General features: G+C 32.1%; 1 protein-coding gene across 1 annotated transcript; it reads right to left on the bottom strand.

The window, feature by feature from the left end:
- Window positions 1-12,254: 12,254 nt before the first annotated feature.
- Window positions 12,255-22,555, bottom strand: LOC126726581 (CBL-interacting serine/threonine-protein kinase 23). Its single transcript, XM_050431860.1, has 15 exons — window positions 21,740-22,555; window positions 20,328-20,390; window positions 20,031-20,102; window positions 19,755-19,862; window positions 19,321-19,401; window positions 18,433-18,486; window positions 18,211-18,336; window positions 16,489-16,578; window positions 16,282-16,401; window positions 16,049-16,189; window positions 14,895-15,011; window positions 14,709-14,765; window positions 14,494-14,568; window positions 13,364-13,439; window positions 12,255-12,497 (listed from the first exon to the last, which is right to left on the bottom strand). The coding sequence occupies exons 1-15, from the start codon at window positions 21,950-21,952 to the stop codon at window positions 12,472-12,474; spliced, it is 1,419 nt and encodes a 472-aa protein (XP_050287817.1). The 5' UTR covers window positions 21,953-22,555; the 3' UTR covers window positions 12,255-12,471.
- Window positions 22,556-27,657: the final 5,102 nt, after the last annotated feature.

Genomic DNA, 27,657 nt, shown 5'->3' with positions numbered 1-27,657 from the left:
TTCAACTCAATTAGAGTTTGTTAGATTGAGAAATTTTTAATCCAATCCACGTCAAGTTAGGTTGGAGTTAGGGTTAGGCAGGTGAGTTGTGGTTATATGTTTCATGTTGTGTAAAAAATTGAACTTTTACTAATTATTATTTAATTAATTTTTTAATGAATTATTATAATGTGACTAAATTATGTTGCAAATTTTCAAATATATCAAAACTAATGTTTAAAATAACAAAATAAATCATACTAGAAAATTAAAATGATGGTAATAAAATAAATTTTTATATATGGTAAGTTGGGTTGGATAGATAGGTTGAAAAAACTATCAACCCAAGCCTAACCAACCTGAGAGTCAAAATAAAATTCTAATTCAATCCAACCACAAACCCATGAATACTAATCTTAGATGTTGAGTTGAGTTAATTTTGTCAGGTCGGTAAATTAGATGCACACTTACTTCTTATGAAATGTGAGAATTTTAATTCTCTAACTTGCTAGATTAGAAATATCAATTCGTGAATATCTTTTATTTGTGAAAATTACTAATAAGACATTGAAATTCTTTTTTTTTCCCTCCATCCCGCCCCCCAAAAAAAAAAAAAAACTTACTAGAAGAACTTAATTTTAAATAAAAATATTTATTTTTATCCAAATAAGATGTTTATGGTTCAAGGGTGTTTTTATAATTTTAGAAAATGTCCATAATGGCCAAATTATATACTCTTTAGACTCCTCACTATCTGACTTATCACTTAGAGTCACCTTCATGACTTTCTCTTATAGTTTGAACACTCTGCATGAATATATTCGAAGTTAGAGCACTCATGGCATTTGATAGTTTGAGTACTATTCTCTTTCTTTCTCTAGGGGTTCTTCCTTATTTTCACCCTTTCTAACCTTGAAGAATTTCCTAAACTTCTTGACAAGGAACCTTAGGTCATCATCTAAGAGTTTATTGTCAAAAGACGAATCACTAGCCTTTTCCTCTCTATAGTTTTCATTATAGACCTATTCATTTTAGGTTTAGGCTAAGTAAGCCCATAGGTTTGAAGTGAACCCACTAACTCCTTTTTAATTAGTCAAGGTCATTGCTATCCTAAATAACTGTGACTTTTCAATTTGTATGATTCGGGTCTACGTGGAGGCTCCTTTTTTTAATTGCATTACACGTAGGTGTGTGTTTAACTGTTTATAGGATGAATTTTGGAATCTTGAGAATATGCACAAAAAAAGAATATTGGGGTTTCCTCGGGGGGCGCGTGCATGAATTGAGTTGAGTTCAGTTGGACCCTTTTTTTCAACTCAATTAGAGCATGTTAGATTGAGAAATTTTTAATCCAATCCACATTGAGTTGGGTTAGAGTTAGGGTTAAGTAGGTGAGTTCTGGTTATATGTTTCGTGTTGTGTACAAAATTGAACTTTCACTAATTATTATTTAATTAAAATTTTAATGAATTATTATAATTAATATAATGTGACTAAATTATATTGCAAATTTTCAAATATATCAAAACTAATGTTTAAAATACCAAAATAAATCATACTAGAAAATTAAAATGATGGTAATAAAATAAATTTTTTTATACTGTAATTTGGGTTGGATAGATGGGTTGAAAAAACTATCAACCCAAGCCTAACCAACCTGAGAGTCAAAATAAAATTCTAATTCAATCCGACCACAAACCGGTGAATACCAATCTTAGGCGTTGAGTTGAGTTAGTTTTGTCAGGTCAGTGAATTAGATGTACACTTACTTCTTATGAAATGTGAGAATTTTAATTCTCTAACTTGCTAGATTAGAAATATGAATTCGTGAATATCTTTTATTTGTGAAAATTACTAATAAGACATTGAAATTCTTTTTTTTTCCTTCCCCCCCCCCCCCCCCCCGAAAAAAACTTACTAGAAGAACTTAATTTTAAATAAAAAATATATTTATTTTTATTCAAATAAGATGTTTATCAATGTTCAAGGGTGTTTTTATAATTTTAGAAAATGTCCATAATGGCCAAATTATATACTCTTTCGTTGCTAAATAAATATGCAAAGTATTATTTTAAGTTATCAAAAAATCATTTTTCATATATAATTTTGTCTATAAAAATCATTTTTCTAGATTTCTTATTCTTATGAGTTTAGAATTTTGAGTATCTATAATTTTGAGTATTTGAAAATTTTAAACCATTAAACAAATCCTTAGAAGAAAAATAGGTGAAATAAACTAAAATAAACTACTTAGGTAAAAGGCATATATTGATTAGTAAAGATAAAAGAAAATTGAAGGGATGAAAAAGGAATATGAGGATGAAGTGGAGGGAGGCCAAAGGGGGGAAAAAAGAAAAATGAATGAAGGCATATGTAAATTTGTAAGCTAAAATATTATTTTTGTTCCTGAATTTTTTATGGATTTCTTTTTTTGTTTCTTAACTTTAAAATGTTTATTTTTCGTCCTTAAACTATTAAAAATGTTTCACTCCTTATCCTCAAAAAAAAATTTATTATTTCCAAATTTTTTTTTTTTTAAGTTCATTTTTTCCCTATTTTCCCCCTAAAACTATTGAAAAATATCTTTGCAAAATTTAAGGATGAAAAACAAACTTTTAAAATTTTAGAAATGAAAAAACGAATTTATGCAAACTTTAGGGAGTCTTTAGAGGCTATAAAGGTCACATAGTTTCCAATCTCAACGGAGAGTCTTTAGACTCCTCACTATCTAACTTATCACTCAGAGTCACCTTCATCTTTCTCTTATAGTTTGAACACTCTACATGAATATATTCGAAGTCAGAGCACTCATGGCATTTGATAGTTTGAGTATTATTCTCTTTCTTTCTCTAGGGGTTCTTCCTTATTTTCACTCTTTCTAACCTTGAAGAATTTCCTAAACTTATTGACAAGGAACCTTAGGTCATCATCTAATAGTTTATTGTCATAAGACAAATCACTAGCCTTTTCCTCTCTATAGTTTTCATTATAGACCTATTCATTTTAGGTTGAGGCTAAGTAAGCCCATAGGTTTGAAGTGAACCCACTAACTCCTTTATAATTAGTCAAGGTCGTTGCTTTCCTCAATAACTGTGACTTTTCAGTTTATATGATTCGAGTCTACTTGGAGGCTCCTTTTTTTAATTGCATTACACGTAGGTGTGTGTTTAACTGTTTATAGGATAAATTTTGGAATCTTGAGAACATGCTCAAAAAAAGAATATTGGGGTTTCCTCGGGGGGCGTGTACATGAATCGAGTTGAGTCCAGTTGGACCCTTTTTTTCAACTCAATTAGAGCTTGTTATATTGAGAAATTTTTAGTCCAATCCACGTTGAGTTGGATTGGAGTTAGGGTTAGGTAGGTGAGTTGTGGTTATATGTTTCAAGTTGTGTAAAAAATTGAACTTTCACTAATTATTATTTAATTAATTTTTTAATGAATTATTATAATTAATATAATGTGACTAAATTATATTGCAAATTTTCAAATTTATCAAAACTAAAGCTTAAAATATCAAAATAAATCATACTAGAAAATTAAAATGACGGTAATAAAATACATTTTTATATATGGTAGGTTGGGTTGGATAAATGGGTTGAAAAAACTATCAACCCAAGCCTAATCAACATGAGAGTCAAATAGATGTTGAGTTGAGTTAGTTTTGTCAAGTCGATGAATTAGATGCACACTTACTTCTTATGAAATGTGAGGATTTTAATTCTCTAGCTTTTTAGATAGAAATATCAATTCGTGAACATCTTTTATTTGTGAAAATTACTAATAAGAGATTGAAATTTTTTTTCCTTCCCCTCCCCACCCACCCCCAAAAAAAAAAAAATTATTAGATGAACTTAATTTTAAATAAAAATATTTATTTTTATCCAAGTAAGATGTTTATCAATGTTCAAGGGTGTTTTTAAAATTTTAAAAAATGTCCATAATGGCAACATTATATACTCTTTCATTGCTAAATAAATATGCAAAGTATTATTTTAAGTTATTAAAAAATCATTTTTCGTATATAATTTTGTCTATAAATATCACTTTTCTAGATTTCTTATTCTTATGAGTTTAGAATTTTGAGTATCTATAATTTTTAGTGATGGTGAACCAAAAATTGGATTATCTCCAGTTTGTCCATAGTGTCGTCCAAGTCCAGAAAAATTATCCCATTATAAGAAGGTCGTCCAACATAAGAAGGTCGTCCGAGGGTGAGAAGGTTGTCCATCATGAAAGCACTTGGATGACCTCTCAATAGTTAGAAATTTTCAGAATGAATTTATATTCAAAAACTTATAATTCGGGCCACGTTCTACTATTTTGAAGTATGAGCAAAATCCTTGTTCATCGCTATAACTTCCCACTAAGTTCCAAACTTCTAATGGCGGTTGTAGAAGATAAGACTGAACCTTCTAACTTCTATAGCAATTGTGGAGGTTGAGTTTGAACCTTTTAACTTCCATACACGTTGAGGAAGTTACTAAACAAATAACCACTCCAAAACTCACTATAAAAGGACTCATCCATATCAAATGAAGGTAAGTTTCCATCACTCCTAAAGTTGGAATTCTTAAGTTCTAGAGAGAAAACTAATTTTAGCATCGGAGGGTTCTTGGCCAGTTCACCCCGGTCACCTTTGATCTTGTATTTCTTTCTTTTCAGGTCTTTCAAGCAACCACAAACCCATTGAAGCCTGAAGTATTCAGCCTACTGATTATTTGTGCATCATCATTTAGTATTTAAAATTTTAAACCATTAAACAAATCCTTAGAAGAAAAATAGGTGAAATAAACTAAAATAAACTACTTAGGTAAAAGGTAAATGTTGTTTAGTAATAGATAAAAGAAAATTGAAGGGATGAAAAAGGAATAGGAGGATGAAGTGGAGGGAGGCCAGAGAGGGAAAAAAAGAAAAATAAATGAAGGCATATGTAAATTTGTAGGCAAAAATATTATTTTCGTCCCTGGATTTTTTATGGATTTCTTTTTTGTTTCTTAACTTTAAAATGTTTATTTTTTGTTCTTAAACTATTGAAAATGTTTTACTCCTTATCCTATTTTTTTTTAAATATATATATATATATATATTATCTCCAAATTATTTATTTTATGTTCATTTTTTTCCCTATTTTCTTCCTTAAACAAAACTATTGAAAAATATCTTTGCAAAATTTAAGGATGAGAAACTAACTTTTAAAATTTTAGAATTGAAAAAACGAATTTACACAAACTTTAGAAACTTCTCTATAGTAATCAGCTTTCCCTCTTTTAATCCCTCAAACTTTTGTGTAAATGTTCTCCCAAAAAAAAAAAAAAATAAATAAATAAACTTATGTGCAAATTCATTTTGACGGCTTGAAAAAGTGTTTCGCCTTCCGTTTGTTTGTTTTTCTTCCTTTTCTCCTTTTGTTCCTTACCCACACCTCTCCCAACTCCCTTCTCTCTGTCATTATTTCCTTTATCCTACTTTCACCCCTTTTCCATTCCTTCCAAAAAAGCATAAATTGATTTTTATAATTTTGTGTCTGCGACTCTGCGAGACAGAGAACTATGCATAATATCACATTAAATTTATGATAAATAAAAGTGTTGACTGACAACTTATGAACACATGATTATTGTATAGATTTTTTTTTTTTTTTTAGTTTCTATTTGCTAAGTAGTTGCGGCATGTTATTTATATAATATGTTAAAGTATAAGTTCAATAAAAGTCCAAATATTTTTACCTATACTCTAATTTTTTTGTCAATTGCCATTTCCATTAGATTTTATATCCACTCTACTTTTGTGGCCAGTATCTCTTCAATTTAATTTCACTTCAAACATTCTTCTCAGGAAAAAAAAAAAAAACTACTAACTCATTTAAATCGAGTTATTTTAGGACTGTGATCAATTTTACACCTATTTTTATAATTATCATATATGAGAAACTGTAATGGACTGTTTATTACTTTTATATAAACCTTTTTTTTTTTTTTTTTTTTTATCACTCACAGTCAATCACATCAAATAGTTATGAAAATAGATATGAAATTCGTTGTAGTACTAGAATTTTTCTTTAGCCCTTTACAAAGCCATAGTCCTCCCGTTGGCCATAAAACCACATAGTCTCACCTTGATCTGGCATTGTTTTTGCTTATTTGTCAAACACAAGTTGGACAATGATACTGATTACTTCATACACTTGTAATAATTCAGTGACTACAAGAAAAAAATGCACTTATAAGTTAGAATATGTAAAAAAGACAGAAAGTAAATTGTCTTCCTTCACACGAGATCATGGAAGCATCATGTTAGTTTTAAGCCTTATAATGAGTTACTTCTAAATTATCTCACGCTTATTTGGGCCAAAATGACAAAATACCTATTTCGTCGAAACTTTTCAGCAAAATGCCACATATTTGAAACTTTTTAGGGATATGCCCTTGTTTTGAAACTCGATTTTCTGTTTTGAAACTCGATTTTTAGAAAATCGAGTTTCTTGAAAAATCTTGCATGGAACTTGAGTTCCATGCAGGATTTTTTTTTTTTTTTAAAGTTTGATTGCCTATAACTCGATTTTCGCCAAATCGAGTTTTTCATTGAAACTCGATTTTCGCCAAATTGAGTTTTTCATTGAAACTCGATTTTTGGAAAATCGAGTTTAAAACAAGGGCATATCCCTAAATAGTTTCAGACAATGAGCATTTTACTAAAAAGTTTCAGTGAAAGGGGTATATCCCCATTTTGGTCTGCTTATTTGGTAGTATAAATTGGAAAAAGATAGTAATACGAATGATCACTCATTTCAAGTAATCTATTCTCATCTATATAACACGAATTTTTTATTTTGTAGGTGGGGAGAGTCAAAAGGAGTGGAGTGTTTATTGGTAGACTCCGAATTCTTCCATTGGAAGGAATTGAAATTCTTTAGAGGGCACTGACAAGTTCAATCAAATGCTCCTTTTAAAGGGTCATCAAGTTCATGTTCATCAATTAAACTTATTTAAGGCGATCCAAATGAGCAAAAATTCGACCATGAGATGAGATTAAGATGGTTTATCTTCTTCCTAAATTTTGGATTAGTTTTCCTAGTATTACCTTTTTGTTTTGGACAAGTACTCATCACATGCTTTTAAAGAGTCATCGAGTTCATGATCATCAATTGAACTTATTTTTTAGCCAATTTATTGGCTTCATCTAGTTTAGCCACTAATGTCTCCTTCTCATACTGAACTCCATTAATTTTTTTAAAGATTACGTAGATATTTTCTATAGTTTTGTGAAATTCTTAGAAAACTTATTGTAGGAAGTAATTCTTAAGTACTCTTGGATCACGAAGAATGATGCTCCCTCCTCTCATATTCATGATGGAGTCTACTTATTAAAGTCGTGGTAGTGTTCACAATGAATATAAGAGGAGGGAGCATTATTACTTACTCTGGAAGTATCTAAAAATTTTCCTATTATAGGTTACTTGAAAGTCCATCCTCATTCCTCACCACCAGCATTCTCTTGAGATGAATTTTCATGATCATGTGTGTCATCTATATTGGACTCATCGCTACTCCCTATGGAGGCGGTAAAGGTCACATAGTTTCCAATCTCAACAGAGAGTCTTTAGACTCCTCGCTATTTGACTTATCACTCAAGAGTCACCTTCATGACTTTCTCTTATAGTTTGAACACTTTGCATGAATATATTTGAAGTCAGAGCACTCATGACATTTGATAGTTTGAGTATTATTCTCTTTCTTTCTCTAGGGGTTCTTTCTTATTTTCACCCTTTCTAACCTTGAAGAATTTCCTAAACTTCTTGACAAGGAACCTTAGGTCATCAACTAATAGGTTATAATCGTAAGACGAATCACTAGCCTTTTCCTCTATAGTTTTCATTGTAGACCTATTCAGTTGAAGTGAACCCACTATCTCCTTTATAATTAGTCAAGGTCCTTGCTTTCCTCAATAACTGTGACTTTTGAGGTTGTATCTTTCAAGGAAAGGACCTCATGACTTTCCTAAATATTTTATGCACAGGAATCTTCTCACTAGATTAAAATTAAAGTTCAAAATATCATTACATTTTACATATATATATATATATTTATATATATATATATATATATATATATAAATCATCAAAAGTTTCGCTTCCTTCATCCTTATTTCTTCACAATTTTGGTACCTTCATGAGTTATTAAATATATTCCAGGCTGCCTTGACAATTTCACACAAGGAAATCCTCTTAATTTCATATGTGAAACATTTGTTTCAAGGAGGTTTAGCAAATTTTTTTTTTTTAAGGAAAATAGATTTCAAAACCAAACATAAAAACTATAAATTCATTTTTCTACCTCAAATTTGAGGATATGTCATTCTTTATTATTAAATCTTTCACCAAAAAAAAAAAAGAAGAAGAAGATGTTCTCTATTTTCTTAGGAACATAAGAATAACATCTATATAAACTACAAACAAAAAATTATAAGGTTTTCAAAGGTTTTTCCATTCATCTTTGGAAGACTTGAAGGGCAATATTAAGTCTAAGGGGCATTACATTCCCAAGATAATGTCCTCTGGGAGTACTATGTCGTTACAACTTACAACTTTAGATTTTTTTTTTTTTTTTTTTTTTTTTGTTAGCTGTATTTGTTAGAATGCTAACTTACAGTAAAACTTACTATAATCTAAGTATATATGACTTGAACTCCGATACTTGGCTCCCACACCTCGCAATAACTTTGTACTTGTGGAGTGATCATCGCGCTAAGGTGCGCGATGGTAATATCCACCAATTCTAATTGTTCTTTTTAAGTGTTTTGTAGTTGATTACCATGTGAGTTTTTCATCTTTTAATTTTACTATGTTTTCTTACCATAAAAAAAGGGACTAGAATGAGGATTATTGTCTCTTCTATTAGTTTTTTTTTTTTTATCAAGAAGTTCTTAAAATTTATTGTTAAAACTCATATACATCTTGTTCAAAATAGATAATGGGTTTGACTCTACTAATAACATAGATCCGTTATTTTTAAACTATAGAATTGGTTTCTCAGCCATATATAGTTTCAAAAGATCTAACTAAAATTTTCTTCGAGAATTTTATAGATCCAACTTATCCAAGGAATGAATTTTTAGCACTGATTGTTTGAATATAAGAGTCACTACGCTTTATTGGAGCGAAGTCTTATTTTTAAATTGGGAATTAAATATTCTTCATACATGTATATTTTGTTTCTTTCTTTTACTGAAAGAGAATATAATTTCTTCGATTCATGCTTTGAAATGATAGAGTTGAATACTTTTTACTTCTTTTTCTAATAATTTATTTTTGTTAGAACTACTTTTTTTCGCTGCACCTTCTTATATATTTCTTGGGACTCTAAAACAAAATCTTGTAAAGTTTTCCAATTCATCTTCTTGATGAGGAAAATATTTTGACCATTTAGGAGCTTTATTATCCACAACACGGATAATCTCCTAAAGTTTGAAAGGATATATCATATATGGCATGTATCTTTACATTGATCTTCAGTTAAATCGTTTAAGAGCCGCTGTTTTGGGACTTCTGGATCCTTCCAATAAATTAATCTAAGACTTAACTTCTGCATCGAAAGGTCTAGGATTAAAGATTTTTGCAATATTCTAGTATCTGTTTGGGAACAGTTTATTTAGCTGAAATTGAAAACTTTTTATTGAAAGTATTATAAATAAGGGCATCCATTTTTGGAAACATTTTCTCAGAAATTGAAAAAACTATCAATAATTTTTCAATTCCTGAGAAAATGTTTCCAGAACTGATTAATTATTGTGTAAATAAAGCTAAAAAATAGCTGAAATAGTACAGTGAGATTCATAAATAGTACTAAGAAGTGCAATGAGACTTATAAATAGTAACAAAAGTAAGCTAAATAGTATAAATAAATAAAAAAAACTGATTTTTTAAGCCAACACTAAATGCACACCTAGTTTAAATATTTTGTAGAATTTAGAAGTAATTATGTGAAATTATATATGGTTTTCCAATGAATTAATAGAAAGTGAAAATTTGTTATTCTTATCCTAATTGTGTTTTTTTAGTTAGGATAATTAATTGAGATAAAATAATTTAACTTAATATTAAGGCTCCGTTTATTTCACTAGAAAAATTTGTGTAAAGGTAGTTTTTCGTGTTTTCATAGTATCATAAAAAAGTTAGTAAAAAGAAAACTATTTTTGATCAATAGAAGAAGTATTACTTATTTTTAAAGATTATTTTCCACAATTTTTTTTTGGAAAACTATATTTCATAGTAGGCTAAATAAAGAAAGTTAGAAGATTATTTTTTAACTCATTTAAAATTGTTAATAAACATTAGGGATAATTACACTTTACCCACCTGTGATTTGCCTCTAATTTGATTTGCTTACCCGTGGTTTCAATTTTGACACTTTACCCACCTATGATTCCTTCCGTTACTCCTCCATAACTCACCTCCAGTACAGACGTTACTCTAACACATAAACTCATCAAAAACAGAACGTAAAACAGATCAAACACTCCTCATGGACTGAGAACCTCCTAGGTTTTGATCATGCAAGCAAACCGAGGAAGAAGGAGACACAATGTTCATCCGGCATTTGACACTGACCAAACTAATTTATTTTTAAACTTATAAACACATGGACTAAAAAGTTCTGGTGAGACAAATTTACCCTCAAAGGCTCACACCCACTGACCCACATAACCCAGTCTGAAAAATCCCCAAATTTGAAAACCTTGAAACCCCAACGCCACTCCCACGGCCTCAATCGACAACCCCAGCCTGACAAAGGAGTGTTCATTGGAAGCCTTCTTTCGTCGTTGAAGCTAACCGTTACTAAGCAACAGAAAGATTTTAAACCTTCTTGTTATACGCAAACAAAAGACAAATTTTTTGCTTAATTGAAAGTTTTTGAAGAAGAAACCTCTCCTGCGTTGTTGAAAGTTCACTAGTGATTTTAAATATTGACTTGCTTGGTTTGGTGTGGAGTAAAAGAGAAATCTTTGAGGGATTCTTGGCTTCTTTGAGTTGGCTGAAAGTTGGTCTTGGAGGTTTGTTAGAAAATTTTGTTTTGTCAGTCTTATGTTTTTGTTCATTTGAATTTTTTTTTTTTTTTTTTTTTTTTTTTTTTTTTTTTTTTTTTTTACCTTGAAATTTACTCCAATTGTTGTTTTGTTTTGAAGATGAGCCCTTGATATGCCAAAATTTTGATATGGGTGCATGGGTTTATTATTTTTCTTTTTTCAAGTTTAGTGAAGTTCATAGTTCATACTGAATCAGTATTTGATTCAGCTGAACAGATGAACACTGTGTCTCCTTCTTCCTCGGTTTGCTTGCACGATTAAAATCCAGGAGGTTCTCAATCCATTATTTCAAGCACATTGCATTGTGATCTTCGTTTGGTGAGAAGGTTGGATGAGAGTGAGTTTTGGGAGCGAGGAATGTTTGATCTGTTTTAGGTTCTGTTTTTTTTGAGTTTATGTGTTAGACTAACGTCTGCACTGGAGATCGGTTACGGAAGAGTAACGGAGGGAATCACAAATGAATAAAGTGTCAAAATTGAAACTATGAGTAAGCAAATCGAGTTAGAGGCAAATAACAGGTGGGTAAAGTGTAATTGTAATTATCCCTAAACATTAAAAAAAAAAAAAAAAAAAGAGAGTTTTATAGAAAATAATTTTTGAAAAATGACTCATTTTCTAGAAAACAATATCGCCAAAACAAACAAAGCTTTACAACCAAACTATTCAATTAAGAAAATTAGATTGAAACCCTTCGATAACAGTTAAATGATCACTAAACTCTTCTCCCAAAAAAAAAAAAAAAAGATCACTAAAAACTTTTTGTCTTATAACTAGCACTAAAACAGGAGTATCTAATTCTTGTTAAAAAGATGTCATACTTTTTTATTTAGATCATACCTAATTTCTTGATATTATTTCTTCCATCTTGCTAATTTAGTTTTATATAATAAAGAAAAAGGAAATTTATAAAATGTCAAAATTTAATATTTTCTCAACAAGTATTTTTGAACAATTAAGTGAGAACAACATAGCAAAACTATCAAGTGAAGGCAAGAAAGGAAGGTGTGGCAACAGAGTACAATCTTAACATTTTCTAAAACAAAAAATGAATGCATTAAAAATTATGACCACTTAAAAAGTTCTTTTTTTTTTTTTTGTTAGCATTCTATAAGCAATATATAAGAGAGATGTATATAGAATATACAGGCAGAGGGAGCGACAAAAGAGAGGCAGTCAGAGCCTCATGAGGAATATTTGACAACTTCAATGCTGTTCTATGTATTTATGTTTCCTGTCCCTTCTTATTCACCAACAAAAAGAAGACAGTATGCATGATACATTCCAAAAGTCTAATCCAAGCAGTGGCTAACAAGCCAAGACAACACAATTAAGATACAACAATGCAAGCCATGTTATATTCCTTTTATATAATTGCACACCTAAAAAACCAAAACAGCAAAATGACCACTTATGAAGATGCCACAACACCATCACCTGTAAAATGAAAAACCAGAGAAAAAAAGGTGAATATACTTTGCTTATGCTACTATTAACAATGTAAAGCAAACCACAACTTATGCTTTAACAGGACTTGACCATGTGAATTTTTTGTAGTACAATTTCATCAAACATATGTAATACTAAAACACACAGATCTATGTAACCCACAAAAGAGTACCTGTGACATAATGTTGTTTACATTTTTGTTAAGAAACTTCTCATTTTTTAAATCATATATTATTAAGGGCCATTTAGTACCTGTTTGGATTGCACTGAATTCGGCGTTTACGTTTCGCGTTTATGTTTTCAGTCTTTTTTTTTTTTTTTTTTCTGTGCATGAACAGTAAAATCATGTGATTTTACTGTGCGGGACAAAAAACACTGTTCACACACTGTTCACGGATCCCATGACACTATTCACACATTTAAAAATTATTTTGCTACCGTGTTTTTAGTTTTCAGTTTCAGCAAAAATAAGTTCAATCTAAACAAACCCTTAGGGTAAAATTACATATCACTGGCAGATACCATGAAGAAAAACACAAACATGTCTGTTTAGATTACTTATAATCACCTCAGATATTTAAAAATATCTGGAAATTCGGATTTAAGAACCTTGTGAAGGACCAAAACTTGCAAAAACTTGTCCGTTTGGATTGAGGGGGAGGGAGGGAGAGTAGAGAAAAGTAAAGTAGATTTAGCACAAAATTAGCTTATTTTTAGCCAACTCTACTCTACTCCCCTTCACTCCCCCTCCTTCCCCCCTCCATCCAAACATGCCATTAGATTTTGAAGAATAAAAAACCAGCACAGCAATGATAGTTGATACTTCAAAAGAAAATTGAATTATAAAAACTAACTCTTTTTCCCTTCTTCTGCTTCCTCGGCTGTTTTCCAAACAATATCTTTCAGCCCAACTGTGAGATTCTTATAGAACTGCAATATTAAGACAACTGAGTACAAATTTGAACTAACAAGGATAAAGTAAACGATTTCATAAAATGGAACAATAGCACCATCTAAATGTATGTAATTTTATTAAAAACCGCAATATTCTCTCTGAAAAGGGTGCAAAGGGGCGCACAAGAAGTATATATGAGATACACAAACAAAGCAAATAGAAAAGGGCTTCAAGAGAACATAAAGATCATGAAATTCAAGTAAATTATTAAGGGGGAAAAAATGATAGCCACTCTCCAATCATATAAGGTCTTCAACAACACCAACCTCAAATTAAAAAACAACTTTAACAACACCTACTTCAAATCCAATACCGATTTCTCATAATCTTCAAAGCTTAGTGTCGTACATTTTACTCACAATCAATCCCAAGCCTGGAAAAAGGAGGATTGCCGGTAGTTGATGGCCAGCAATACATTTAGTCACTTTTTTTATGAATGGATCTTATCCCCTTTATATATACAAGTTTAGGTGTCCTCAAATTAATATATATATATATATATATATGGTGACCCTGATTGATTTGTTGAGGATCTAAAACCGACCCTAAAGTTTTGGGACTAAGGCATTGTGGTGGTTGTTACCATATACTATTTAATGAGTTACAATTGAAATTTTATTTCGGCATCCTAACTACATGATTTTTTTTTTTTTTGGTTGTAAAGAATTTTTTCTTTTCTTGCAGGGATAAATTTGTTTTCTAGAAATTGTCTTTTCTTTTTTTCAAGAACAAAAAAAATTATTTGATACTTTTTTTAGTAGGAAACAAAACCTAAAAGCTTGTCTTGACCCACTCCTAGTCCTAGCCAGTATCTTTGCTTAATGAGGTGGAGCCAGGCAAGGTGGGAATGAAAATTGCTAAAATCACTGTACCCCCTAGTGCCTTTCTCCCCCCATCTTTGTCCTGCACTTTTTACAAATGCATCAGTGGGTAGGTGGCAGAGGAATCACCACTACATTAGGTGAAGGAAGACAAGGAACCATATTTTTAATAGATGCCACAAAGTGCAATGACATTGCTATAGTATACCTTGTGAAACTCTAGAGTATCTCCTCCAGACTTGCGAACCTCAACCATGTAGAGTGAAGGGGCCACCTCAAAAATCTGAAACAGAGAATTGTAAACAGTTCAAGATCGAACTACTTCTAACAAAGGGATGGGATGTGTTACGGGAAGAGAAAGGGAGAAAAGTAGTGGGTAGAGGAGAGGGGGGGGGGGGGGTGGGGAGTCTGAAGTATACGTACCTCTGTTGCAACAGATAAATGACCTTTACGTCCAGTTTTTTCACCTTGAAGCTTCAACTGAGACAGATTTGATTCCAAATAAATAAGAAAAAGAGGGAGAAATAGGGGGTGGTTGTCAGAATTGGAAGATAATTGACACAACAGTAAATCACGGATAAGAGTGAGAAAAAGAATAACTCATTGCACCTTATAGTTATTTTTCTTCACATCAAAACCAAGAGGTGTTGCAGCTTGCTCAATTTTTGAGATTATCTCATTAGCACTACATTTGGAAGCAAATCTTGTTTCCCTTTTAACAAGCCCCTGGTTACCAAGGAAATGTCAGCCATTTTCTTAAGTTTTATGTTCATGAATCAATCCAATATCAATAACCGACGAGCCAAGTGGCTCTTTCAAAACTATGCAATATTAGAATAACATTTTTTTTTAATTGATGAAGTGGAACCTCAACAAGGCAGGGCCCTTTGGACTCACCCCTAGGGAGTAAACCATGGATACACGACTCCACCCGCCAAACTAGAGTAACATTTGTTTTTGATAAATGAGAAATTTTATTAAAAAATGAGAAAACTTTGTGCTTACGATAATGATCACAAAGTGATTTAAAAAAAAAAAGAACAGTTAAGAAGAAAATCCTAAAGAATTTTGGAAATCAACAATGGAAATACAAAGTGTTAAACCCCCTGTTTGGGTCAATTCAACCATTCAAATAAGGTACGGATCAGCAAATAATGCAATTGCTCTAAATATTTCTCAGCCTCTTCAAAGTTCAAACATGCAATTGTTACGATCCTTCCACATTAGACAAGCCAGCACAAGATTCTCTACATAGGAGGAATGCTTTCCAAACCAATTTCTCCAACCAAATCATTCTAGGGTAACAACAGTATAACATATAAATTAATCTTGAAAAATTTATATCATCGCTTATTCTGAAATATCAACCAACCTTTATTTTAAAAAATAATCTTTTTAAAATATTTTCACATATGACTTGAGAAAATCAACATAGACAAGTGAATTTTAGAGATCAACTGGCAACAACCAAATTCACATCCTTCAACGTAGTAACAAAAGGAGAAAAAAACATCACATTTTGGACTGCCATAGGTAAGCACCTAAGTCTACAGATCATCATGCTGCTATTGTGTAATACCTATACATATATATGAAATGTGTCCCTCCACAAATGAAATATGAGGTTCTTGAGTTCAAGCATCTCCATGTCAGATATCTTATTTACCATTCAGGAAAAAAATGAAAATGATTATAATAAATAATAAATAAATAAAAAAGAAGTTTTCTAATTTACCAAGGCCAACAACCAAAGTCAAGCATACCATTTGCTTTTCAAAAAGGGAACTGAGGTTGAGACCCTGAGATGTAGAGATTAGCTCAAATGCATTCATAGTGACAGGTGAGACAGGTGCCACAGGCACAAGTCCTTCTTCCCTCCTCTCCACAACAAGCTCTCCAGAATGCTGCCCAAACAGCAAGTACAAAGCCACACATTAGTGCTATATGACCAAACAACCGCCACCCACCCAAAAAAAAGGTGAAACAATGATCTTACCCCTATTTCATTGAAGATAGAATCCACATCAGCAAGACTAATATCAGCTTGCTCAAAACTAGGTGGCTTGTATCCTTTCTTAAACCACTCATTCTCAATTACCTCAGCAATTGTAATACGCTGTTTCACACGATTAGCATACATAGTAAATACACAAGAAATACAAGATAGCAAACAAGACAAAGGAGAAAGAGAAAAATGACATACAGTTGAGGGACTAGGGTCCAGGATTCTTTTGATTAGTTTTTTTGCACTTGAGGAGAACCATGGAGGACAAGTGAATTCAGCCTTGAATATCTGTAGTCAGATAGATTCCTCATGTAACCAGCTTTAAGCTTATAAATGTAGACAGACAGATTATGGAACATTTCAAACAAATGCAACAAAGTTCCGTATTTCAAACATGGCAAATCACTCCTTTAGAAGGTCAAATAAACATTGACCTGCCATTTACATGCTCCTTCATGATTCCACTCCCCGTATGGACTTATGTTGTCTTTACGCTAATCAATGTCATAGTTTGTATGTATACTCCACAAAAGTTTATTACAAAAGTACACATTACAAATTATGAGCATTATAGACATAAATTTGAATTTCCAATTTTGAGAGCTGCAGTCTTTTCCATGAGTATTGTATAAATAATATTATTGCAGAAAGGATACACAATAATGGCATCAGGTTAATGAATTTAATAACTACATCTTCACACTTTAACATAGAATGTCCCATCAACACTATTAAAGACCACAGGAACCTAAAATCTAAAAGCAGGGATACAACTTGGAGTAGACTCAATAAAAGTGACACAAGCCAAACCCATCCTTAGTATTAGTCTTGACATGAAACAATGAAAATTAAGATCAAATAAGTTGGGTAAGGCTTCAGTCACTGTATTAAAGTTTATTACACACACAAAGATATACTCAATTATGATCGGAAGTACTATAATATAAAGATAAGGTATTAGACTCAGTTTATGTATAAATAAATTCCTACCAGTGCATTACTTTCTTCCATCCACCCCCCCCCCCCCCCTCCTCCTCCTCCTCCTCCTCCTCCTCCTCTTCCAAAGCCCATTAAAAAAGTTCCTTTCTTTTCCTCCCCCATTTTGCTACCTTATTGGAACCCACAACATTTTGCTGATAACCCCCAGCATTAAGGAGCTATATTTTGACATCAACTCACTTTTAGGTCAAAAACTGCCAAGTGCAAACCCTACTCCTTTTCCAAGAACTTAAAACACCATTGCTAACAACTCTAGAGTACTTTCAATGAACTTCTAACTACATGCAAGGTGACCCCATCAACAAATGATCTTCCTTCACATGATGTACAAAGAAGAAACTCCTACTCTTAAGCTATACTCTGCACCAACTCACTTCTGAGTGAAAAAAAAAAAAAAAAATCAAATGCCAATGCAATTGAACATGTCAATTGATTGACCAGAAATAACTCAGCTTATGTCAAAATGATCTACCTACCTTAGCTTAATGCATAAATAATGTCAACCCAATCAAGTTCACTGCCTTTACATGTCTTGTAAGCCTAAGCTATATTTGGCACTAAAACTGATCTTGTCCATCAAGTTGCAAATTACAACATGCACAGTTGATTTAAAAGTGCATTTCAATGTCACATTTCCTCTTCTTTTTTTTGGACATAAATAATCATCTTAAATCATGTATGAGCACAAAAAAGGTTATTACATAAAAGAATTTTAAACTCATATACACAACATTACTGTGGAATAGGATGAGATTCCCAGTTGGAAGAATATTCTAGCAATATAGTTCAACCGCATTAACAAGCTAATTATTTTCACAGAGAAATTTTGTTCACTATGATAAAACAGATTCCTGGATACATAAAAAAGTTCCTGGTACATTCTAAGAATGAATTAATGGAGAGGGACAGAGAGCAATTAACCTTCTTATATAATGACATGAGGTTCGAGTCTTCAAAAGGTAAATATCCAGCCATCAAGACAAAAAGAATCACACCGCATGACCACAGATCTGCCTTTGCTCCATCATAGCCTTTGTTGTTGATCACCTACAAAAGTGAAGTGCCAATGGTTAACAAAACAAAACAGAAGGTTATGAGAGTCAAGAAATAGTAGCTTGCAATTTGAACCAAAAGCTGATATACCTCTGGAGCAACATAATTTGGCGTACCACATGTTGTGTGAAGCAATCCATCTTCCTAAATAGAGGGATTAGATAATCAGTTACAGTACCTTCACAAATAGATTAAGAAAACCTGCCCAATAATTCACCATAGTACCAATATAACCCAAAAACAGTGAGGTAGGCACAGGCAAATCAGAATGAGAAGTGGGGCTTCTAGGGCCCAGTGGCCAGTGGCCACCAACACCTCTTTATATTAAGTTCTGCATAACTTTTTTTTAAAGGTAAACTACAGACCCATCAGTGGATTTTGAACCTATGACCCCATACTCTACCCACACTGGTAAGAGAAGAAACTAACGTTTGAACCAGGACACATTGGTAAAAGTTTTGTGCAACTTTTAGGATAAAAACTTTATTTTTTATTTTTTTGGATAAGTGCATAAACACAATTTTTTTCTATGAGGCAATATGATGCAGAACAATTAACGGTCTAATACCAAAATTAATGCAATACAATCTTTTGCAGGAACAAATAGAATAGAAAGCAAAGGATAAACCTGGAATCAAACCTAGGGTTGCTTGGAATTAGCACCTAGTGCATCCTTTCCTGGAATCAGCAGATTCAGCACTAAGCCATTGGCATAACACCAACAAAGTTTTATACATCAATCATAATACTACCCCCATTGACTACTAGGACTGAACTCTAATAACCCTAATTGACTTTGGCCAAAACCCAATTATGCAATTACAAAAACAACCTTAATAACTTAACTAGCTAACAAGACTTAAAATAATTCAATAGACCGATAGTAAAAAGACAATGGACTTCTAAAATTAAATAAATCAATAAATTGAATTGAATTGAATTTGCACTCCCTGCATCACATTAAGTCATCATACTCACTCGAACTTGTTGTGGTAGTGCACTTAATCCAAAATCCGAAACTTTAAGAACTGCATTAGCATCCAGCAGTAAATTCTCTGGCTGCAAATGACAAACCACAACAACATCTTTATTTTATTTTATTTTCTCATAATAGATGCAATGTCATTCAATTATACATAAATATCAGTTAATTGCCTCCATCTGCATAAATTAATTTTAGGGTAAAATACAATCAAACCCCTGAAATTTGGGCTAATGCCAGTCAAGTCCAAGACATTTCAAAACTGACCAACTTGGTCCCTAAACCATCACTCATTTTTCTCCTCTCTATGACGGTGATTAGGAACCAATTTAGTCAATTTGAAATGTCTTCGACCTAGCTGGATTTAGCAGTTCAAACATTAAGAGTATTATAGGTAAACAGATAGCTAAAACAAAAATAGAAATCACACCTTTAGGTCTCTATGAAATACACCTCTGCTATGACAGTAATCCACAGCATTAATAAGTTGCTGAAAATACTTTCTAGCTTCATCTTCCTTCAACCTTCCTCTACTTGCCTGGCTCAAGAAATAGCACAAAAACCAGTTAATTATACAGAGTTTATTAACTGATCATTCATTTTTATGATAAGTAGAGTCCATTAACAGATCATAAACACGTAATTTAGGGCACTTCATTCCAGATCACATATGTTAGTCATCAGTAGGAAACAAGCACTGTCTTACAATTTTGTCAAACAATTCCCCACCGGTCACAAATTCCATGACTATATATATTTTCGTCCTGCTAGCCATCACCTACACAAGTAATACTGCTGAAGTCAATCGAGACTCAGAAGATAATCAAGATTCTGATTAAGTACAAAACATGTGGAGAATCAAGGATATAGAAATATATCACAATTAAGATCAAATATAAATCTCCACCAATAAACCATGAAGAAGGTGATAGAATAATAAGTCATGTCATTACATTAAGATAAGTGAAAAATAAAATTAAACAAAGTAGGTGTGCTCCCAAACCTCATACATACGGATAACGTTTGGGTGTCTGATCAGTTTCATAGTTGAAATTTCACGTTTAATCTGCAAAGGAGAAACCAGCCAAAAAAACAAAAAACCAACATTTATATATAGACTGAAACAATAATAAATTTAGAACTTCAACAAAGTATAATCTTTGCACAATCAATGCATATAAATCTTAAATAATTCTCCACTAAATGCCAAAGTGAGGGGGTGCAAATAACTCATCTGGCAATCAAAATGTTGTTTATTTTCTTTTCTTGGCAACTTTTACAGCAACCAAACAGCGCACAATAACCCCTAGAGTCTCAATATTATTACGCGAGACAAAAGAATTACATTTCCAATGTAATTATATTAACCAAAATTTCCTTAGATTTGGAGTTTCATATAAAAAAAAAAAAATTATCTTATAATTATGCAAGCACTCCATAAGCAAATTATATAGAACATAAAAGACTAATCTAGAATTATACTTTGAGTCAATTAAATTGAAATGAGCAATGATAGGGGCACAATCTCTTTTCACAACGTATTTCACAACCTGCTAGAGTGGTAAGTTTTGATTGGAGCAATATCACGTTTACAATTGACAAACGTTCTCAGCTTTTAGTTTTTAACTTTTATGTACGGCTTTTAAAACCTCACTTTTTCTCACTTCTTTGAAGTACAAGTATACTTTTGCACACTTTTAGCAAAAAACTAGATAAACTGTTCCCAAATAGACGCTAAGTAATAATCACAACATGTCACATCAGCAGTTGTGAAAAACTTCGTATCCATAGTCATTGACTTATTTATTTGAAATTGAATTGATTTGTTGCTCTTTGCGGTTATTTATATATTATAAAGTCCATATCAACCCAATATACCATGACATGGGACTTGTCACATACTCAACTAATTCAATATCAATTTTTGGGGATATCACAAGAATAATGCACCACCTAATGAACATTGGATAAATTAAAAAACGAAAATAATACACAATTATTTAAAATTTCCGGAAAGTTCAAGCCAAATAAAGAACCGACCAGCCAATAATAATTAGTATTAAAGAATTATTTTTTACACAGTGTTTTCACAAAATGACAAACTTAAGGTAAGTGTTCCACTTATTTTAAAAAACACGCTTTTGCCAAAGTTGACTTCGCCTAATAGTTAAAAATCAAAAACAACAAATTACATTTCGCTTGCTCTTTTTCCTTGTTCATTTTTTCTCGGCAGCCAATCAGTCAAACAACAAATACTATTACGGTCTTACTCGGTGTAAAAACAAAGAAATTCCTCAAATTCAACTTAATTGAATCAATAAATCTAACCAGAAAAAAGAGAGAAAAAAAAAAAATCTGATTCGAACGATTCGAAAAAATGAATTGAAAAATTAGGACTATGATTACGGTGAGTACCTGAGCGATCATCTTGTGCTTGAGAATCTTTTCTTTGTCGAGAATCTTGATAGCGACGTTCTCACCGGTGTCGACATTCCGAGCAAACTTGACCTTTGCGAAATTGCCCTCGCCTAGGGTTCGACCAAGCTCGTACTTCCCCACACGCGTCCTGCCGTGATTGTTGGCCGCCGCCGCCGCCGCCGACGACGACGACGAAGACTTCGACGCCATCTTCTTTCGCTCAATCTCTCTAAAAATTTTCTCTCTCTCCAAACAAATAAAAAACACACACTCAGTTCCACCAAATCGAATTGGTTTCTCTCTCTTTTTCAGAGGTAATGGATCAAGACCTCTTCTTCTTGCAAGGTTGCCACACCTGAGACTTTGCCACCCTCATTTTTTATGTTTGTTTGTTCTAAAAAGGAAGTACGCAAACGAAAAAGTTATATATACACACAACAAAAGCCCTAGAAATCTTGGAGCTTTTCACGGAGAAACAAAGGGGAAACGCTGGCCGTTAGATCAGAGATAGGCCCCATGGAATTCGGATTTATATCAAAATCAAAAATTTAAAAAAAAAAAACGAACGGTAATTGTTTTTACAAAAAGGGAAATTTTAATTTTGAGGGAGTGGGCTGAGATCTCGAGAGATTTATGTGGCAATAGGATTCGGAGGCGTGGATGAATTGGTAAGTTTGTTTTTGTTTTTGCTAACTTTTTTTTCAGAGTGATTAAGAGTGAGAGAAGGAAGAGGTGTGTATACTGTATAGTACAGAATGAGAGAAACAAGCAGGAAGGAGAGCGGTGTGATTGGATTTGGATTGGTGAGTAGAATTTTACGTGTTTATAAGAGATTGAGAGACTAGTCGAGTGCTCGCACTACGTGTGGTTTTAGTTGGGCCGTTTCGTCGTGTGTGGGCCAATCGGTTTCATTTACAGAGCAAAAATTATTTTTGCTAACTTATTTTACTGATCAGCGTATTTTTATTATTATCTATAGATCTTACTTTTTATATTATTTTAACTAACTTTTTGTATTATTTTAGCAAAAATTTTTAGTTTTAATAAAATAAACGGATCCTAAATAAATTCTAATTGTACTAATTTAACTCGCATGATAATTTTGTGTAAAGATAATTTTCCATGTATTTTCAGTGTTTATAAAATTTTGCATAAAGAAAATTACGTGTTTTTTTAGTGTCTACAAAATTTGTGTAAATATATTTTTTCATGTTTTTTTTAGTGTTTAGTAGCATGAGGAAAATGAGAAAAAAAAAATTTGGTTGCTAAATTTTTTTGAAAAATGACTATATTTAATAGCAAGCTAAATAAGGGAAGTTAGAAAATTCTTTTTCTACTCATTTAAGATTGCTACTAAATATATGAAAATAAAATAGTTTTATAAAAAATATTTTTTTGGAAAATGACTTGGTTTCTACTTTCTAGAAAACATTAATTGCTAAATAGTGTTTGGCAAAAATTACTATTCAGCTTATTTTTATTACCATTTATGAATCCTACTGTACTTTTTGATATTATTTACTGTACTATTTCAACTAATTTTTACCTTTATCTACAGTATTTTAGTAAAAAGTTTTCAGTTTCAGTAAAATAAGCGGATCTCAAACAGACCCTAATTGTACTAATTTAACTTGCATGATAATTGTGCATAAAGATAGTTTTCCGTTTTCTTAGTGTTTATAAAATTGTGCATAAAGATAGTTACGTGCTTTTTTAATGTCTAAAAAATTTGTGTAAATATAGTTTTTCGTGTTTTTTAGTGTTTAGTAGCATCAGGAAAATAAGTAAAAAAAAAAAATTTGGTTGCTAAATTTTTTTGAAAAATGACTATAACTAATAGCAAGCTAAATAAGGGAAGTTAGAAAAAAAAATTTCTACTCATTTAAGATTGCTACTAAATATAAGAAAATGATATAGTTTTATAAAAATTATTTTTTTGGAAAATGACTTGGTTTCTACTTTCTAGAAAACATTATCACTAAAACAAACATAGTGTAAACTATTTAAATTAAGAGAAATTATATTTACACAACAAATTTTAAGTGACATGTTTGTTACTGGTTATTGTTGATGGGCAAAAAGTAATTTAAATAGTAGGTTTAAATTAGAATCAATAATGACTTATCATCTAAGATTTGTTATGAGAATATTATAGATGTAACATTTCTCTTAAATTAAAGAGCAGTGATAATTACCGTATGTACAAGATGCAATGCCATTTCACAATGAGAAATCTTGTGTCCATAATATTTTCACAACAAATCATAAGTGGTAAGTTATTACTAACTGTTACTGTTAGGCTAAAATGTTGGATTCAAAGTAAAATCAGTAACAATTTACCACTTAAAATTTGTTTTGAAAATATTGTGTACATATCACTTTGTGGTGGGCCTTTTTTGCAATTCTGGGCTAGATTGCTTCCTACCGCGTTATGACCCAATAATTATGGCGTAGGAGAGTCGGGACTGGCTTGACTGGAAGTCACCCCAAGTCAGCTTGTGCACAAGCTAGGACCCCTTTGCTAGGACCTTGGTCACGTGCCCACGACAGAAGATGCTGTCACAAAAATGTTATAGTAGGAGGGTATAATGTAATAAAAAATAAGAAGAATATGCTTGTTGTTAGCTAAAAACAATGATTAAACCATTCTTAGTAAAAGGGGGCGACAAAACATAGTGATATGAGTATGACATAAATAGATTACTAACAACAATAAAAGAAAATGAAACAATATTAATGCTTAAAAAAATGGTTAGTTTGCCGTGCTTGGTTTCTTAAGAGATTGAAGTCTAGGAAGGGAACCACCCTTCAATGTGGGCAATCTCACGGGGTAAATCTTGCCACAGAAATTGCTCACTTTGAAAGAATGGAACTAGGTGGCTTATCTCCACATTCTTACTAAAGAGTAAGCTATTGAGAGGGAGAGAAGGAAATAGCCTATTAGTGCATGCCTTTATTATACTTCTAGTTTCCTTACTCTTTGTTTTTCCTTTCACTCTCCCTTTTCTTTTGATTTTTGTGTTACCTCTTTTCTTTCTTGTCTTTTTTTTTTTTTTTTTTTTTGCTTCTTTTCTTTCTCACTCTTTTTTACTTGTGTCTCTTTGTTATCTCTTGTGCTTGCCCCCCCCCCCCCATATTGTGTACAACCAGGGCCTTTTTATATTGCCTGCCGTGATGGGTTTTACTATTTTACCCCTTAACTACTTTTGTCCAGGTGTGGTTGTCCTTCCCAGACCACCTACTAGTTTGTCAGCTGCCCAACTATTACCACTTTCTTATGCTGGTCGTGCTACGTTCCATTCCCAAACAAAATAGTGTTGTTTTGTTTTCTTGCTCTCCGTGGCATTCCCATTTGGATAAGGGTTGGGCATTCTCTTTTACTAACTCCTATGGCATGTACCTAGTGATTCTAGTTCATCTTTCCTTCTTTTGGGTGGTATGTCATCCCAACAAGACATTTCTCCCATAAGAGCTAAAGCGAGAACCCCAGAATAGGCTTTCCTCTTCTCCTCATTGCCAGACCATACCCTCTCTTACCTCTAACCCATGGCCCACCACTCCTATATTAGCTGGGTAGAAGTGGGTGGTGCCTAAGCCTTGTGCGTACTCCACTTCTATGTGAGTCCCGAGCTTGTCTGTCATTCATACGTTTGCCAAGGCTTGGGAGTTTGTCTGGTCTTTACTACCCATTCTGCCACTCATTCTTAACCTTTTGTGGCGTGAATAAGTTACTGGGTCTTTGTTCTTTGTATCTTGCTTTCTCCCTAGGTTGGGTTTTGCTTGGGCATGAGCCTTTCCTTCTTTAATCCAACCCTTGTCTTCTTTGTGGGACGGCTGACACTTCTATCACGCTGTCTTATTGCCTTCGCCATATTGCATTTTGGTTTATGCTCGTTGGGTCTCCTTTGGACCTGCGGCGCACTTTCCCTTTTACTTAGTTCGTGTAGCCCAGTACTACTGTTGGGCTTGTTTTCGTACTATTTTGGGCTTTCTTGGCTTGTTTTATTCCTTTGGGCATCCTCGGACCACTTCATTCCTTTAGGCATTCTCGACTCATTCTAATCCTTCATTCTTATGTGATTTTGCTAAATCTTTCAGGCTTCCCTGGTCTAATTACCATAAATCTTTCGGGGTTTATTGGCCTTTTTACCAACCTCATTTACTAATTCTTTCATTTAGGCTCTTTTGGCCCATTTTTGCTTACTTTCCATCTTTCATAATTCCCATGGGTTTACTACTTCTTTCTTTGGGCTCCCTTGGGCCCGCTTGCTTCCTTTAGGGCCTTTTGAATATCTTATAGGCCAATGGACCATTGTTCCTGCCATTCAGGCTTAATAGTTCTCTTTTCACTTTGCTAATTCTTCTCCCTTATTGTCTCCCATATTGTTGGGTTTTTTCTTGTTATTGGGTCTTCTTGCCAAAGTGGGCATCAACACACTTCTCTTTCACAATTATAATCGAAGTCATGTTTTCACAACACGATATCACAAGTAGAGTGCACTAAGAATATGTAACAATATTTATCCTTAAATTAATTAATTCTAATATACTCCATCAATCTGCTAAATATATATATATATATATATATACACACACTCTATCAAACGTAAAGAAAGAGTGTGTATTGTATGTAACTATGTAAATGTTCAGCAAATTTTTATATATAAAACTCTAATTTTGATTGAAGTATCTTTAAAAACAAAAAAAATTAAATTTCAAATGACAGTCTTTAATTTATTTTTTAGCATTATAGTCCCTAATTTTGCATTAAATGTGATTCCATCCTTAATATTTCATTTTTGTTCTTAAAGTTCACATTTATTGTTAATTAGACATTGCAATCCATCTCATTACAAGATTATCATTAAATCCCCAATACATCCAAATATTTTATGTGGTACATTTAAGAAAACTGAGGAGGATTAGTACTAATTTAATGGCTAGTACGATAAATACGGCAAGTATGACTGATACCGGTACACAACATTGATTTCCTTGATTTTAATTCTAACCAACCATTTGACACAATTTAAAAAGAAAATGATGATGAATAATAAAAATTATGTATCATATACGTGCTTTACATCTATTCTTGTTCTCATCAAATTCTTTAGGGAGAAAAAAGAAAAAAAATAATAATAATGTGAAAGGTATTGATATAAAAAAATAAATAAATAAAAACATGTTTATCCTTAATTTTCTATTGATTAAAAAATATATATTTTATTTTTCCTTTTGAAAGTATGTTAGGATAAACACTAAAAATTAGGAAAATGATATTTAAAATAATCATTAAGAGAAATTAAAGACTAAGTGTCTAACTAAAGTTAAAAAAAAAAAAAAAAAAAAAAATCTCTTTAAATGGGTTGAATTTGATTCTTAAAAAAAATTGATTGAATTTATAGGAAAGTAAAATTTAAATTTTTATTAATAACAAATTGTGAATTCAAGAAAAACAAATAGGAGAGATGTTGGGCACCCCTTGGTCCCAAAGTGGATCCATCAACAATATTTTCTAAAACACGTAACGTAATCACGGCATTATAATGAAATGGGACATTTGAATGATTTTTGATTTGATTGTATTTTGTAAAACACCTAACCTAGACGATAATGACTTGAAAAGAGTGATATGAAATGAGAGTTTAGATAGAGTTGAATTTGGGTTTGCATTTGTGATTAAAATAGTGGGTCTCGTGCACTGTTCACGGAATTCGCAAGTACTTTTTTCACCAAAGACAACTTTAAAATTGGGTCTTATGTCACTATTCACACATTTAAAAATTATTTTGCTATAGTATTTTTAGTTTTCAGCAATAAGCGATATCTAAATAGACCCTTCGTGTGTATCCAAAAAAAAAAAAGACCCTTCGTGGGACTTTTTTTTTTTTTTTTTTGGAGAAAATATGAAGTGG

This window comes from Quercus robur, chromosome 5 (assembly GCF_932294415.1).
Source record: "Quercus robur chromosome 5, dhQueRobu3.1, whole genome shotgun sequence".
Lineage (NCBI taxonomy): Eukaryota > Viridiplantae > Streptophyta > Magnoliopsida > Fagales > Fagaceae > Quercus > Quercus robur.
This window is presented reverse-complemented; position numbering and strand designations above follow the sequence as displayed.